Consider the following 12,690-nt stretch of genomic DNA (forward strand, 5'->3'; position numbering starts at 1 on the left):
AACAACTGTATAAGAAGTGTTCATCAGATTGACTTTAGGAATAAGATGATGTGGACGATGCAATCAGTGTTATTAAGTAAAACTTCATTTATAAATAGAAATACCTTCTTTCTATATTGAGAGTATGGACTTCCGTGTGACTGATAGTGAGCATCAGAGTTGACAACCACTATTTGATTTTAGTGGCAGGGGGAAAATAGTGGCAAATACAGTAATCTGTGATTATCCGTATAAGCAGTAAATTTGTAACATAAATTTTAAGTCTTTTTACTATGGTATTTTGGGGTTTATAAACTAGTATGAGTTGCCATATGTAACTTTCCTGTAAGTTCATGCACAGATAAAGCTTTTCAATGCATGAATACTTAGGATTTTGTCTTGGTTTAGGGCTAGATATTTGGTTCATTCTTAACTTCTTGACTGTAATGCCTCAAATATTGTATGTTACATGAGTGAGAAAGTTATACTTAAAAATATGGAGACTCTAGGTGAAATGTGGCATAAGTTCATGCAAACCGTAATAAGCTCTAACAACAAGATTCTTGCCATCTTCTGTAACTGTAGAGGGAACACCTCATAACATGTTAGAATGAATTACAAGTAAAAATGATTTTTAGTGTCTATCTTTCCTGTCTCTCCTTCCAAAACATGCTCTTTTATATCTCTGTCAAAATGGTTTCAAATGGGAATTAATGTCTCCATATCTGTTGTACACTTTATTCCCTCTTTAGGTGTTTATTGGATTTGTGCTAAAGCAGTTTGAATACATTGAAGTAGGACAGTTCAGGTATGAAATTAGCAAAGATCCTTTGAACAGTGTGGGTTTACAACTGTCTTATTCTGAAGCATGTACTGTTTAGTTATGCTGGTTGTTTCTGCCATGTGAGAAAGGGAGAGTTACCTTCTGGGCAAATGTGGTTGGTTGTTCTCTGGCACCAGTGGTAGCCCTTTCAGATGATTTAAATTCCATGTGGCTGAAGAAGTCGGGAAGTAGCATGGAAAAAAAACCCAACAATCTTAAGCTATGTTGTGCTGTTTCACCATTTGGTATTGTAAAACCATTCCTTTATGACATGCCACCACCCCTGCAACTGTGCTTTCAGGAATCAGCATTTCATTGCTGGGATTCAGTTGCTGAAGTGAGAGCTGCTACTTCCTATTGTGGATTCAGTGTGAATCCATTTGTATTCTGATCACTTGTTACATTTTGTGTAGTACCAAGATCATAAGGAATGCAGTGGAATTTTTGTTCTCAGATCTTTCTTCTTTCCCTCACACTTGAGTTTGTATGAAGGATAAGTGGGGTTTTTTGCTCTGTGGGTGTCCTGCAGAAATACTCCAATGTGTGTCATATGCATTAGTTAGCATGTTATAATATTAGTAACTGTGTAGTGGTCAAAACTTGAAAGAAATCCCTTGGAAAAGAAAACATAGTAAAGAACAAGGCACAAAAATTATAGAAATACTATATGAAAGCAGAACAATACGTTCTTAAAAAAAATCTTACTGTAAGAAGATTCACTGTTACTGAACAGAGTTGTGCAATTCAAACTTGACACTTTTGGTTTTTTGTTTTCAGGGAGTCTGAAGCAATTATTCCTAACATCTTTTTTTTCCTGGTGTTGCTGTCTTACGAGAGGTATCATTCCAAACAGATAATTGGAATTCCTAAGATCATTCAGCTATGTGATGGTATCATGGCCAGTGGGAGGAAAGCTGTTACACATGGTAATAAAAATTAAAAAAAAGGGCACCAACACTACTATTAATAATAGTTCAGTAATAAAAATTGTATTGAATACTAAGCTATAGAAAACTGTAATCATACTGATTGTTCCAGAAGACACAAGCTTTTAAATTTTTAGTACATGAAATAAGTCTCACTTAGTTCCTTCAGGAAGTTTATTGTACCTTACTAACACTGCTACCCCATATTTTGCACTGCACATAATAGCAAAAAAGCTTTTATTTGAAATTTTATTAGGTAATAAGTTCACACATAGCAGTACTTTAAAGGCTTTGATTTTAATCTTTAGGCCCTTACCTTTCCCTTCACTTTCAGCCTTTAAGTAGAAGCATCTCTCATATTTTCCAGTGATTCTGCTGAAAAATACTTTATAAAAACATCTATTTTAGCTCTATGAGAATAGGCAAATATGTCCATAATACAAATTTTCTACTAGAAGTTAAAAGATAGACATCATTATGCATGACAAGTTTGGTGTTTTGGGGGTTATTTTTGAGGTTTTCTTTTTTTAGGGATGGATAAAACCTTTATTAAACTAAAGCACAGTTTACTTTCAGTAGCTGAACCCTTAGAACAACAAAACACCGCTCAAGAGTGACTTGTCTCATGCTATAACAAACAAATCTCATTTCAGCAATACCAGCTCTGCAACCTATTGTTCATGATCTCTTTGTGTTAAGAGGAACAAATAAAGCTGATGCTGGAAAAGAGTTGGAAACACAAAAGGAGGTCGTAGTTTCAATGCTGCTGAGACTTATTCAGTACCATCAGGTAAGAGAGGATGACTCTTGTTCCTGTTTATGGTCTATAAAAGGGTAACATTGCTTTGCTAAAAATGCTTCAGGCAACACTAATGATTTTCTATACAAAACTTGAATAGCTGGACTCTGTGTGTGATCTTTCTTCACAGAGAGAGTATTTTTGGGGGTAGGGGAAAGCTGCCGCAATACAAATCAGTATTTCGAGTCAAATAACATGTCTGTGGGATTTTATAGTCAAGCCTAGGTAACAAAACACTGAAAACCTGCAGTTAAGATAACAATCTTGGTTGTGTTGCAGATTGAATGAGCAGAAGGTTAGTAGAGACTTGTAATAAATCGTGATTCAAGAAACTTAAAAGAATGGGGGTAAAAGTGGAAGAGAGGATGGGGTAAAAGTAAGAAAGGTGCTGCATAGAGATGATTTAGGTATTGCTGTACAATAGCAGTATCTTCAATAACATTCTAAAATATGAATTATTTGAATAAGTTCATTAAACTGGTAGTTAGACAGTTGTTAGCATTTACTACTTTGCCCCAGACCTCATGGGTCTGGAACACATTTTTCTGTCTTGTAGTAGTAGAAGAATAACTTTCTTCAATACACTTTACTTTTATGTTTTTCTTTTAAACAATTTTGAGAGAAATGACATAATTAACATGGGATCTTATTGCTTATTCAGGTGCTTAACAAACTTAATGTGCTTTTACTTTCATCATGTGAAAATACAATTCTAGTGTATGCTAATGTAAGCAGTGTATTTTCTCAGAATAGTTGGAAGAAAAGACAGTACATCTTGTCAAAATAATTTGCTGGAACTGTATGTTCAGATTGGGGTAATTTTGTGTATCCACATTTTCTTTTGAATTTGTAGTTTTATAATCATAAAATGACTAATATAACTATATGAAATGACACTCTGTAGACACATGATGTGAAATAGTGAATAACTTTGTGTTATATAAGGTGCTGCAATTGCTAGCACATCCCCTTCTGACACACTTAACCTATTAAAGACCACCCATGCACTGCTCTTCCCACACCATCCCTTTTGTCGTTCTTATTCTGTCCTGTTCTGCTGATGCTGAACGTATAAACTAACCCCTGGACGGGTTTGTTGTTCCCTGTCTGTGGCTGGGATGTTCTGCAGTGGTGTCCCTGTAATTTGAGAGGCTGCAAGCACTGCAGCCTTGAACTTTTTTTCTGTTACAACTGTAGCTACTATCCATGGAGGTCCAGAGTTCAAGTCACTCAGCCTAGACTTGCTCTTATCTCCTCTCTCATGAGAAAGCTTTTTGGGAAGAAAGTCATCTGGTGATCAGTGATCTTTTTCTTTCTTTTTTTTCAGTGTGGTTTTTTTTTTTTTTTTTAATTGGCTGCTTTTCTGAATTTGAACTACTTGAATTTCTTTTACAAGTGCTCCATCTAACTAGTTGTCTGAACCGGATTCTTCTATCCCACTTCTCAGTCCATATACTAACATTCCTGCTTGCTGTGTCTTTGGTCTCTCTATCGTTGAAAGTGTGGTCTTTATAACCGTCAAACTGATAACACATTCAGGTACTGGAGACATCCTTGCTGTTGGTGTGCACCATATATGCTCTCCTATATGCTTTCATATAAAGTGACATATCTCAGGTGAATGAGCTCCATAAAAATGTATATTGTTTCCTTAACCAAATTTAAACTTTACTTGAGCTAGGGTAAAGAAAGAGTATACATGTGGGAAATTGCTCCCTTCCTCCCTCCCCTTTTTGTTGAGTGTGTGGTGCGGTGTTTAGATTTACTATCCCTTTTCCAGTTGTTTGAGTAGACTTTTAGCAAATGCCATTTATAAAGCACCAAGAAAGCATTTTTTTCTAGTTCATAAAAGTAACTGTAAAATTCTTGCATAAAAGAAAAAAAAAAAAGGTTTTTCTTTTCATTTTGCTTTTTGGCAGATGGATGAAACAGTAAATATTTTTCCCAATAAGGTATTGCTTAAGTGTTTCCTGTTAGCGTGGGTGTTCACTTGCATTCTTTTGAACTTTTCCACAGGTGCTGGAAATGTTCATCTTAGTATTGCAACAATGTCATAAAGAAAATGAAGACAAATGGAAAAGATTGTCCCGGCAAATAGCTGACATTATTCTCCCAATGCTTGCAAAGCAACAGGTTGTTACATGAATTTTTTAATCGATAGCCATCTAAAATAATTGTTATAATATATGTACCAATAATGGCTTTGGGTATCGTGATTTTTTTATTATTTTTTAATATTTAAAGACAGATTTTCTTGAAAGTGTGGTTGCAATATCTGGAAAAACAATAACTGCAGAGTAAACTAAATCTTTGAGGTGATGAAGATCATATTTAAATGTATGATGTATGTGCAGTATCTTCGAGGCTGTTTCTAGATGAAGCTCATTCTACTTCTGTTACATACATGATTATATCAGAGCACTTATTAAATGGTGTAAAGATTCTCCCATATTTATAGAATGTCAAAATTATTTTTTTGTAACTGCAGTGTGTCTAGTTGCATTTTTTTCTTAGTGAGGAGAATGGAAAGACAGTCCAAAAGTGCATTAATAAATCACAGAATCATGGAATAGTTGAGGTTTAAATGGAATTCTAGATATTGTCTTCCCCTCAAAGCAGAGTCTATTGGAGCAGTTTGCTTAGGACCATGTTAAGTTTTGACAGTCTCCAAGGATGGAGCCTCCATAACATTTCTGGGCAACTGGGTATGTCTGAGCATCCACACAGGTGGAAAACAAATAAATAAATAAAAACTGCATTTAAATGGAATTTCCTGTATTTCAACTTGTGCCTATTGCCTTTCCTCCTGGTACTGGATATGACTGAAAAGGCTCTTTCTTCTGTACTTGTGTTGTCTCCTCCCCCTGCTTCCCCTGATCAGATAGTTGTACACATTGGTAACTATGCCCATGACCCTTCTCCAGGCTGAACAATCTCAGCTGCCCCTTGTACGACAGATGCTCCAAGCCTGTAATCATCTGTGTGGCTCTCTGCTGGAATCCCTGCAGTATGTACATGTCTCTTTCACTGGACTGCACACTGGGGATGGAGAGTAGGCCCTTTGTATCTGGGAAGTAAAGACGACTCCTTTTAGGAGAGAGAATTCTCAGTGCTGCTCCCTAAGCAACAGAGGACTTGTCTTCAATACAGCTTTCCTGGAATTATAAACACTTACTTCATGGATAAAAAAATAAAACTAGTGAAATTGTGCCCTTAATATTCTTTACTCCATGATGGCAGACCCCCACTCCCATGAGGAGATCTCATGGTTGGGGAGAGTGGGCAGTTATTGTGGAACAGACAACAGTTTTTGAACAAAGCGAAAATGCTGGCAAATTGGCCTTTGTTTTGTGTGAATTTGTGCATGTGCTCAACTGTCAAATTATTTAGGCAAGATAGGGTCATCCAGATTTCTAGTCCAGTCCTTTGCTTTTTGCAGTTGATTGTTCTATAATTTATCTAAAAAACTGATCAAATGAGGCATCTTACCTCTGTTGCTGCAATGTAATACCATTGTAGCTATTCATTTTTTGGATTATTAGGATTTTTTTTTTCTCCTAGTTACCTGCTTAAGTTTAATCACGACCAGCTTTGCTCTCTGTATGTATGCCTGGTAGGAAGTGCAGGGAGGAGAAAAGTTTTTAAAAGGTAGGACAAGTCAGTCTTTTGGTCGCGTTCTGAATATGGCATATTTCTCCTAATAAAATATATGTGGTATGTATGTTAATTTCATAAGATTTTTTTTCTGTGTTCTCAAAACTCCTGTGTAGGAAGGCCTGCAATGGAACTTTAATTGACCTTTCATAGCTTTTGGTTGCTCTAAATTTTGTACTGTAAGGACAGCTTTATTACACACACGTTGTCGTAGAAATGGTAATTTTGTGTTGCATTTACCTTTAGTGGATAGTTAAAAATTAGTTTTGTGTTTTTCTTTTACAGATGCACATAGACTCTCATGATGCTCTAGGAGTATTGAACACTTTGTTTGAAATTTTGGCTCCTTCATCCCTTCGCCCTGTGGATATGCTTTTAAGGAGTATGTTTGTTACTCCTAAAACAATGGTAAGCAATTGTTTCCAGAGAAGAGAGAATCAGTTAATAAATGTATTTTTTAATACATTCCTATGTTGTGTTGAAGTTAAGTCAATCTTCTGCATTTTTTGTGTTTGTGTTAGGCATCAGTGAGCACTGTCCAGCTGTGGATTTCTGGAATTTTAGCTATCCTCAGAGTTCTGATTTCACAGTCAACAGAAGACATCGTTCTATCCCGTATACAAGAGCTTTCCTTCTCACCGTATTTGATTTCATGTCAAGCAATTAACAGACTGAGACGTGGAGAAAATAACTTATCCGCATCAGAGGATCGCACTGAGGTTAAACAGGCCAAATATCTGCCTGAAGAGACATTTTCTAGGTATGTTGTCTTTTGAATAACTTAATCTTTCCCCTAAGATTTCTGAGAAATCACATATATATTGTGCAATATATAGAAGTGTTACCTGATAGGAATGAAGGCTGTTAATAAGTTGATATTAGAGGAGTGTGTGTGGAGGAAGCAATGAGATGGACAGTAGAGGGAGGAGATGAGCAGTTTGTAGTAGGGACTTTGGACTGTTCTGATACCTCTTCTCATGCCCGGTGAAGGACCTAATGGAGCTATTAAAATGCGTGAATCTTGGACTTACTAAAATCAGGTCCAAAAACTTAACTGATTAACGCTTGCCTTTCTCCCTGTGCGGGGACTGAAAGATAAGCCATCACCTTAGTAGAAGCCCAGGTAGAATCTTGGCAGCAGATGGATTCAAATCTATTAAGTTAGTCCTGCTCTTTATTTTCTATTTTGTCTAGTTAGCTTCCCATGCTGATGTCCTCAGAGTGACAAACTTCAGGCAAAAGAAGCATTGAGGGGTGGCGATGGTATTATGTTGACATAATGTTTGTCATTAAGGCATAATGTTTTGATGTGGTGGGAAGCATTTGAAATAGCAATTTTAGAAAATAAGAACTTTTTATGCAAGTATGGAAATTCAGATAGAAATAAAATGTTGTTTCTTATTATTCGTCTCGCCGTGAAGGTGATGGGTAGAGGGAAAAGGGGCTTCTGGACTCCCTTAATGTGACCGTATGTCCAACAGGAGTGAGTTGAGGAACAATAATGGCCAGGAGCAAGGATGGATTTCCTCAAATGCCCTTTTTTGGTGTTTCTTTTGATCTTTTGTCCCTGGCTGGAGGTTTGATATGGAAACTGTGTCGTAGACTGTGGATAGATGAGGCTGTAAACAGCTTAATTACTGTGACTTGCTGAGTTACCACTCCTCAGCTGAGCTCTGATAATTGTCATGGTGTGGTTTAGCTCATTGCAAACCACTATAAAGACAATGTAACATTTTGAATGTTTGCTGTGTAAGTGAGGTGGGCTGGTGTATGCATGCTGTCATGACTTTAGCTGATGAGTATCATAATATTTGTTTTAGGTCAACCCGTTCTGTAGCGTTTAATTTAACATCCTATTTAGGGTGAATGGACAGGGACTTCATATTTTAGTTTTCAGACTTACTGAGTTTCATGGGCAAACCTCATCTTATTCTGAGAGATGTTGCATTGATAGTTTTTCTGTTGATTGTATACATGGTTTTTCAAGGTTCTTATTACAACTGGTTGGCATTCTACTGGAAGACATTGTTACCAAGCAATTGAAAGTGGACATGAATGAGCAGCAACATACTTTCTACTGCCAGGAGCTGGGCACGCTTCTTATGTGCTTAATACATATCTTCAAATCAGGTAATACTTTAAACAATGCCTTGTGTTGTAGCATGCAGCGGCACGGTGGTTTTTCAACAGTTGCTGAATGCGTTGAACTGCTGAGAAGGAATACGTAGGTGCTGAAGGCATTCTGTCCTACTTAATGTAAAGTACCTTCCAAATTTTGTGCTCGTGTGTGCAAGGCACTTTTCTCACATTTCTTCTGCCTTCTGAACAAAATGTAACTAGTGACTTTTCATCTCTCCTTTTAACTGTCAAAAATTTTCCAGTCCAAAAATGCAAAGCATTCCAAATTTGAGGCTCTATTTCTCATGAGTTTTCTCAATTTGGAGATTGGTAGGTATGTCCAGGCTTAAAATAATGAGTTTCTGACCGCTGGTTCAGACTCATGACAAGGTAGGTTACTGTTCTTTGTCATAATTAATAAAAAAATACCAAAAAAAACCACCAAAACAAATGATCAACCAAACCCAGAAAACGGAAAAGTAAGAAAGGTAACACTGTTCCAGCTAGCTGGTCTTGAGCTCCTTTCTTCAGGTTTGGGAATTCTACCTTGGGTGTCTTCTGCTAGATATCTGATATCTGGCCCTTTGGTAACTCCTTAGTCTTTAGCCTGATTCCTTAGTCTTATTTTCTTAATCATGACACTATCTTCCCATTCTTTTATTCTTTCTTTACTGTGACTGTCCTTTTTGCCTTCTGATTTTCAGCCTGCAGCCGTAATCTGACCTTGGATTACAGTAGTTGTGCCAAGACCTTTTAAGTTGCAGCCAAGTCCCTGGTTCTTCATAGACCTCCTTACAGATACAGGACAAGGAACTCTGCATTCCACGTCTGTAAAATAGGAGTTATAGTACTTCACTACCTAGCAGATGCGGATAACAAAAAAGTGCATACAGAATACTTTTCTTAGATGTTTAACATGATTCTGTGCTCCATTGTATCCGAATAACCTCTAATCTTTTTTCTTTTTAAGCTCTTTCTTCAGAGTTTAGTTAAAGCCCTTTCTTGAGAAAAAAAACTTAGTTCTGTTCCTCTCATTGCTACCAGCTGCTTCTTGCAAACATAAGTATAGGTGTAGACTTAAAATAAATAAAGTGCTGATGGAAGTGTTCTGGGTCTTCAACCAGTTCACTATCAAAGCTCAAAGCTTTGCATTGCCTTGATTTAACTTTCAGTAGCTTTACTCCTCCTAGTCTTCAGTGACAGTAATGTGTAGAAAAATGAATGGGAAAACAATTGAATTACATTGTGAGAGTTTGCAGCCATGGTGGATGATGTTTTGTCTTGACTTGTCAGAAGAAAGCTTTGGTTAAAGAAATGAAGTCCTCCAAACCCCAGGACTGTGTGTGAAGAGGCACAAAATATGATGATAGTTACCAGAGCCTTCCTTGGTCTTTATTTTAAGCCTGCTTTAGGGTGCAGGACTCTGGATGTAGTGAGTGATAGTTCTCTTTTCCCATGTGTCTGTTACAGTAATAATGAAGTGATTATACTATTGATTTCTGTTATGGAGAAACATTTGAAACAAATATTATAGCAAATAACTCATGCCAAGGTGATTTGGAGTACGTGATTAAATGGTATCAAACCAGGACCAATGAAATCAGAAAATCAAGCTGGTGACTGAAACCAGGGAAGTGGGTTCTTCCACAGTGGGAGCTATGAATAATGAAAAAGGAAGGCTCAGCTAGTTCTGCTGCAGTGATCGGCTTCCAAGCTGCACTGTGAGTTGTGCAAAATTAAATATTAAAATACTCACACAGAGCAATGGGATATGTATTGCATGATCTCTAGAAATGAGTTTCCTGAATGACTACAAAACAACTCTAAGTACTAATAGTAATGTGGTTATCTTACATGGTGTTACAGAGTAGAAGGAAAGTTGTTCAGACACCTAGGCTGTGTTTTCATGTTGTAGCATTTTCTTTCAGGTCTAGGCTTAGGTTAGTTAATTAGTTTAGGCACTAAGTGCCTGGTTTTGCAATACTTTTCTTTTGTTCAGTTAAAACCTTTATGTTTTTTTTTCTCTTTAAGTTATATTCTCCTGATTACAAATGCAGTTTATAGCAACTTGCATCTGGGAACATAGACTAAGGTCTTGTCATTTTTAACCACTGTTATACTTGGATGTCTTGTCATAGAATCATAGAATTGTCTAGGTTGGAAGAGACCCTTGGGATCATCGAGTCCAACCATCTACCCTACTCTACAAAGTTCTCCCCTACACCATATCCCCCAACACCACATCTAAATGTCTCTTAAACACATCCAGGGATGGTGACACAACCACCTCCCTGGGCAGTCTATTCCAATGCCCGACCACTCTTTCTGTGAAAAATTCTTTCCTAATGTTCAGTCTAAATCTACCCTGTTGGAGCTTGAAGCCATTCCCTCTTGTTCTGTCATTAATTACCTATGAGAAGAGACCAGCACCAACCTCTCTACAGTGTCCTTTCAAATAGTTGTAGAGAGTGATGAGGTCTCCTCTCAGCCTCCTCCTCCTCAAACTAAACAGTCCCAGCTCTTTCAACTGCTCTTCATATGATTTGTCTGCTAGGCCCTTCACTAGCTTCATTGCTCTCCTATGCACTCGCTCCAGCACCTTGATATCTCTCTTGTATTGAGGTGCCCAAAACTGGACACAATACTCGAGGTGTGGCCTCACCAGTGCTGAGTACAGGGGCACAATCACCTCCCTACTTCTGCTGGCCCATGCTATGTCTAATACAAGCCAGGATGCCGTTGGGCACACTGCCGGCTCATATTCAGCCTCTTGTCAATTAGAACCCCCAGGTCTCTTTCTGCCAGGCAGCTTTCCAGCCACACTTCCCCAAGCCTGTAGCGCTGCATGGGGTTATTGTGGCCCAAGTGCAGGACCTGGCACTTGCCCTTGTTGAAACTCATACCATTGATGTTGGCCCAATGATCCAATCTATCTAAGTCTCTCTGGAGAGCTTCCCTATCCTCCTGGGAATCAACACTCCTGCTTAACTTGGTGTCATCTGCAAACTTGCTGATGACACACCCTATGTCCTTATCAAAATCATCAATAAAGACATTGAACAGAAATGGTCCCAACACTGAGCCCTGAGGCACACCACTTATGACCGGCTGCCAGCTGGATTTAAATCCATTGAGCACCACTCTTTGGGACCTTCCAGTTAGCCAGTGCTTGATCCAGCAGATCGTATGCTCATTCAGGCCATGCGAAGCCAGTTTTTCCACGAGAATTGTATGGGGGACAGTATTGAATGCTTTTCGAAAGTCCAGGTATACATATATATATATGTCTTCTCACCCATTATATTTTTTTCAAAATGTGAGCATTGCTGACTCCTGTGTATTCAACTATAGGAAACTGCCAGGTTAGAAATGAACATTTTCAGTCTGCTACTGAAAGTAGTAGAAAGTTAGCAGAAATAAAAGGCATATATAGAAAGCGAAAAGATTAGCATGCACTGGCTTTCATGACTCTAGAAAATCACTAGATGGTGCAATTACTGCAAATGCAGGAAGCTGGAATGGTAATAGCACTGGCTTGCTACTAAGTGGGACCCGAGTTTTGAGACTCAGTTATTTTTCCTATTCTTTGCTATTTACATTGTGTATTTATCGGTCCTGGAGGCAGCTTAAACTGGTCCACATGGCTGTGGAATTTATAGCTTCATTCTTCTGAATATCTGGCAAGGCAAGCAAGTAACACTACAGATCCCCTTCATTATTCTTATTAGCTTTTGGTTTCTAACTGGTTCTGAAGAAACCCTTTTTCCCCTGATCATATCTTTTTGTAGAAACTCAAAGCCTGTACCTTTAGACAACTTTAAGTTTGTCCATTTTCTTTGTTTTCCCACCCTTCGTTTTGGCATGTGAATACAGAATCAGCAAGTTGGAAAGCAAAATTCAGCTTTTGCTCTGAGTGTTCAATATGCAGGGTAATGACTTTTCTCCACTTAAACATTTACATTTTGTGCTTTAGAAATTGGATGGAAGGGTATCAGTTTAGTTTCAACTAAATGTATTTGGGGAAGCCCTCATCTGAAGTAGGATACCTGAAGCGATCTTCCTTAGCATGTAGAATAGTAGCTACAGCATGGTTCTTAATTAGAACTTCTGTGCTTTATTTTATAAACAAAACAAACAAAACCACCAGAAGCCTGGTATGAAATTAACAATTTTAAATTTGGTTAGGGTTTTCATGTATCAGATAAACTTTTTGATGCATGACAGAGAAAAAGTTGAGAAGAGAGACTGGAATTGTAATGAAACCCATCTAAGCATTATTTATTGAGTCTGGGAGCTGGTGATTATGGGTTTACACCTGGCTCTTGGGCAAACTCCATGACTTGCCTTATGTTTGTAAAACTGCTTAGGCTATACCTTTCTTCCAGGAATGG

The 12,690-nt window shown here is 37.8% G+C and overlaps 1 protein-coding gene across 1 annotated transcript in view; it reads left to right on the top strand.

The window, feature by feature from the left end:
• The window catches only part of HTT (huntingtin), a gene marked incomplete at its 5' end in the record, with an annotated part of 85,489 nt that overhangs the window by 42,514 nt on the left and 30,285 nt on the right, over window positions 1-12,690 (top strand). The window contains 7 exons of the mRNA XM_082482480.1: window positions 732-787; window positions 1,580-1,728; window positions 2,382-2,518; window positions 4,544-4,660; window positions 6,467-6,589; window positions 6,703-6,941; window positions 8,169-8,311. Of these exons, the coding sequence (XP_082338606.1) occupies window positions 732-787; window positions 1,580-1,728; window positions 2,382-2,518; window positions 4,544-4,660; window positions 6,467-6,589; window positions 6,703-6,941; window positions 8,169-8,311 (964 nt within the window). The remainder of the gene's footprint in view (window positions 1-731; window positions 788-1,579; window positions 1,729-2,381; window positions 2,519-4,543; window positions 4,661-6,466; window positions 6,590-6,702; window positions 6,942-8,168; window positions 8,312-12,690) is intronic.

Source organism: Vanellus vanellus, assembly GCF_965231255.1.
Source record: "Vanellus vanellus genome assembly, chromosome: 4".
NCBI classification, from domain to species: Eukaryota; Metazoa; Chordata; class Aves; order Charadriiformes; family Charadriidae; genus Vanellus; species Vanellus vanellus.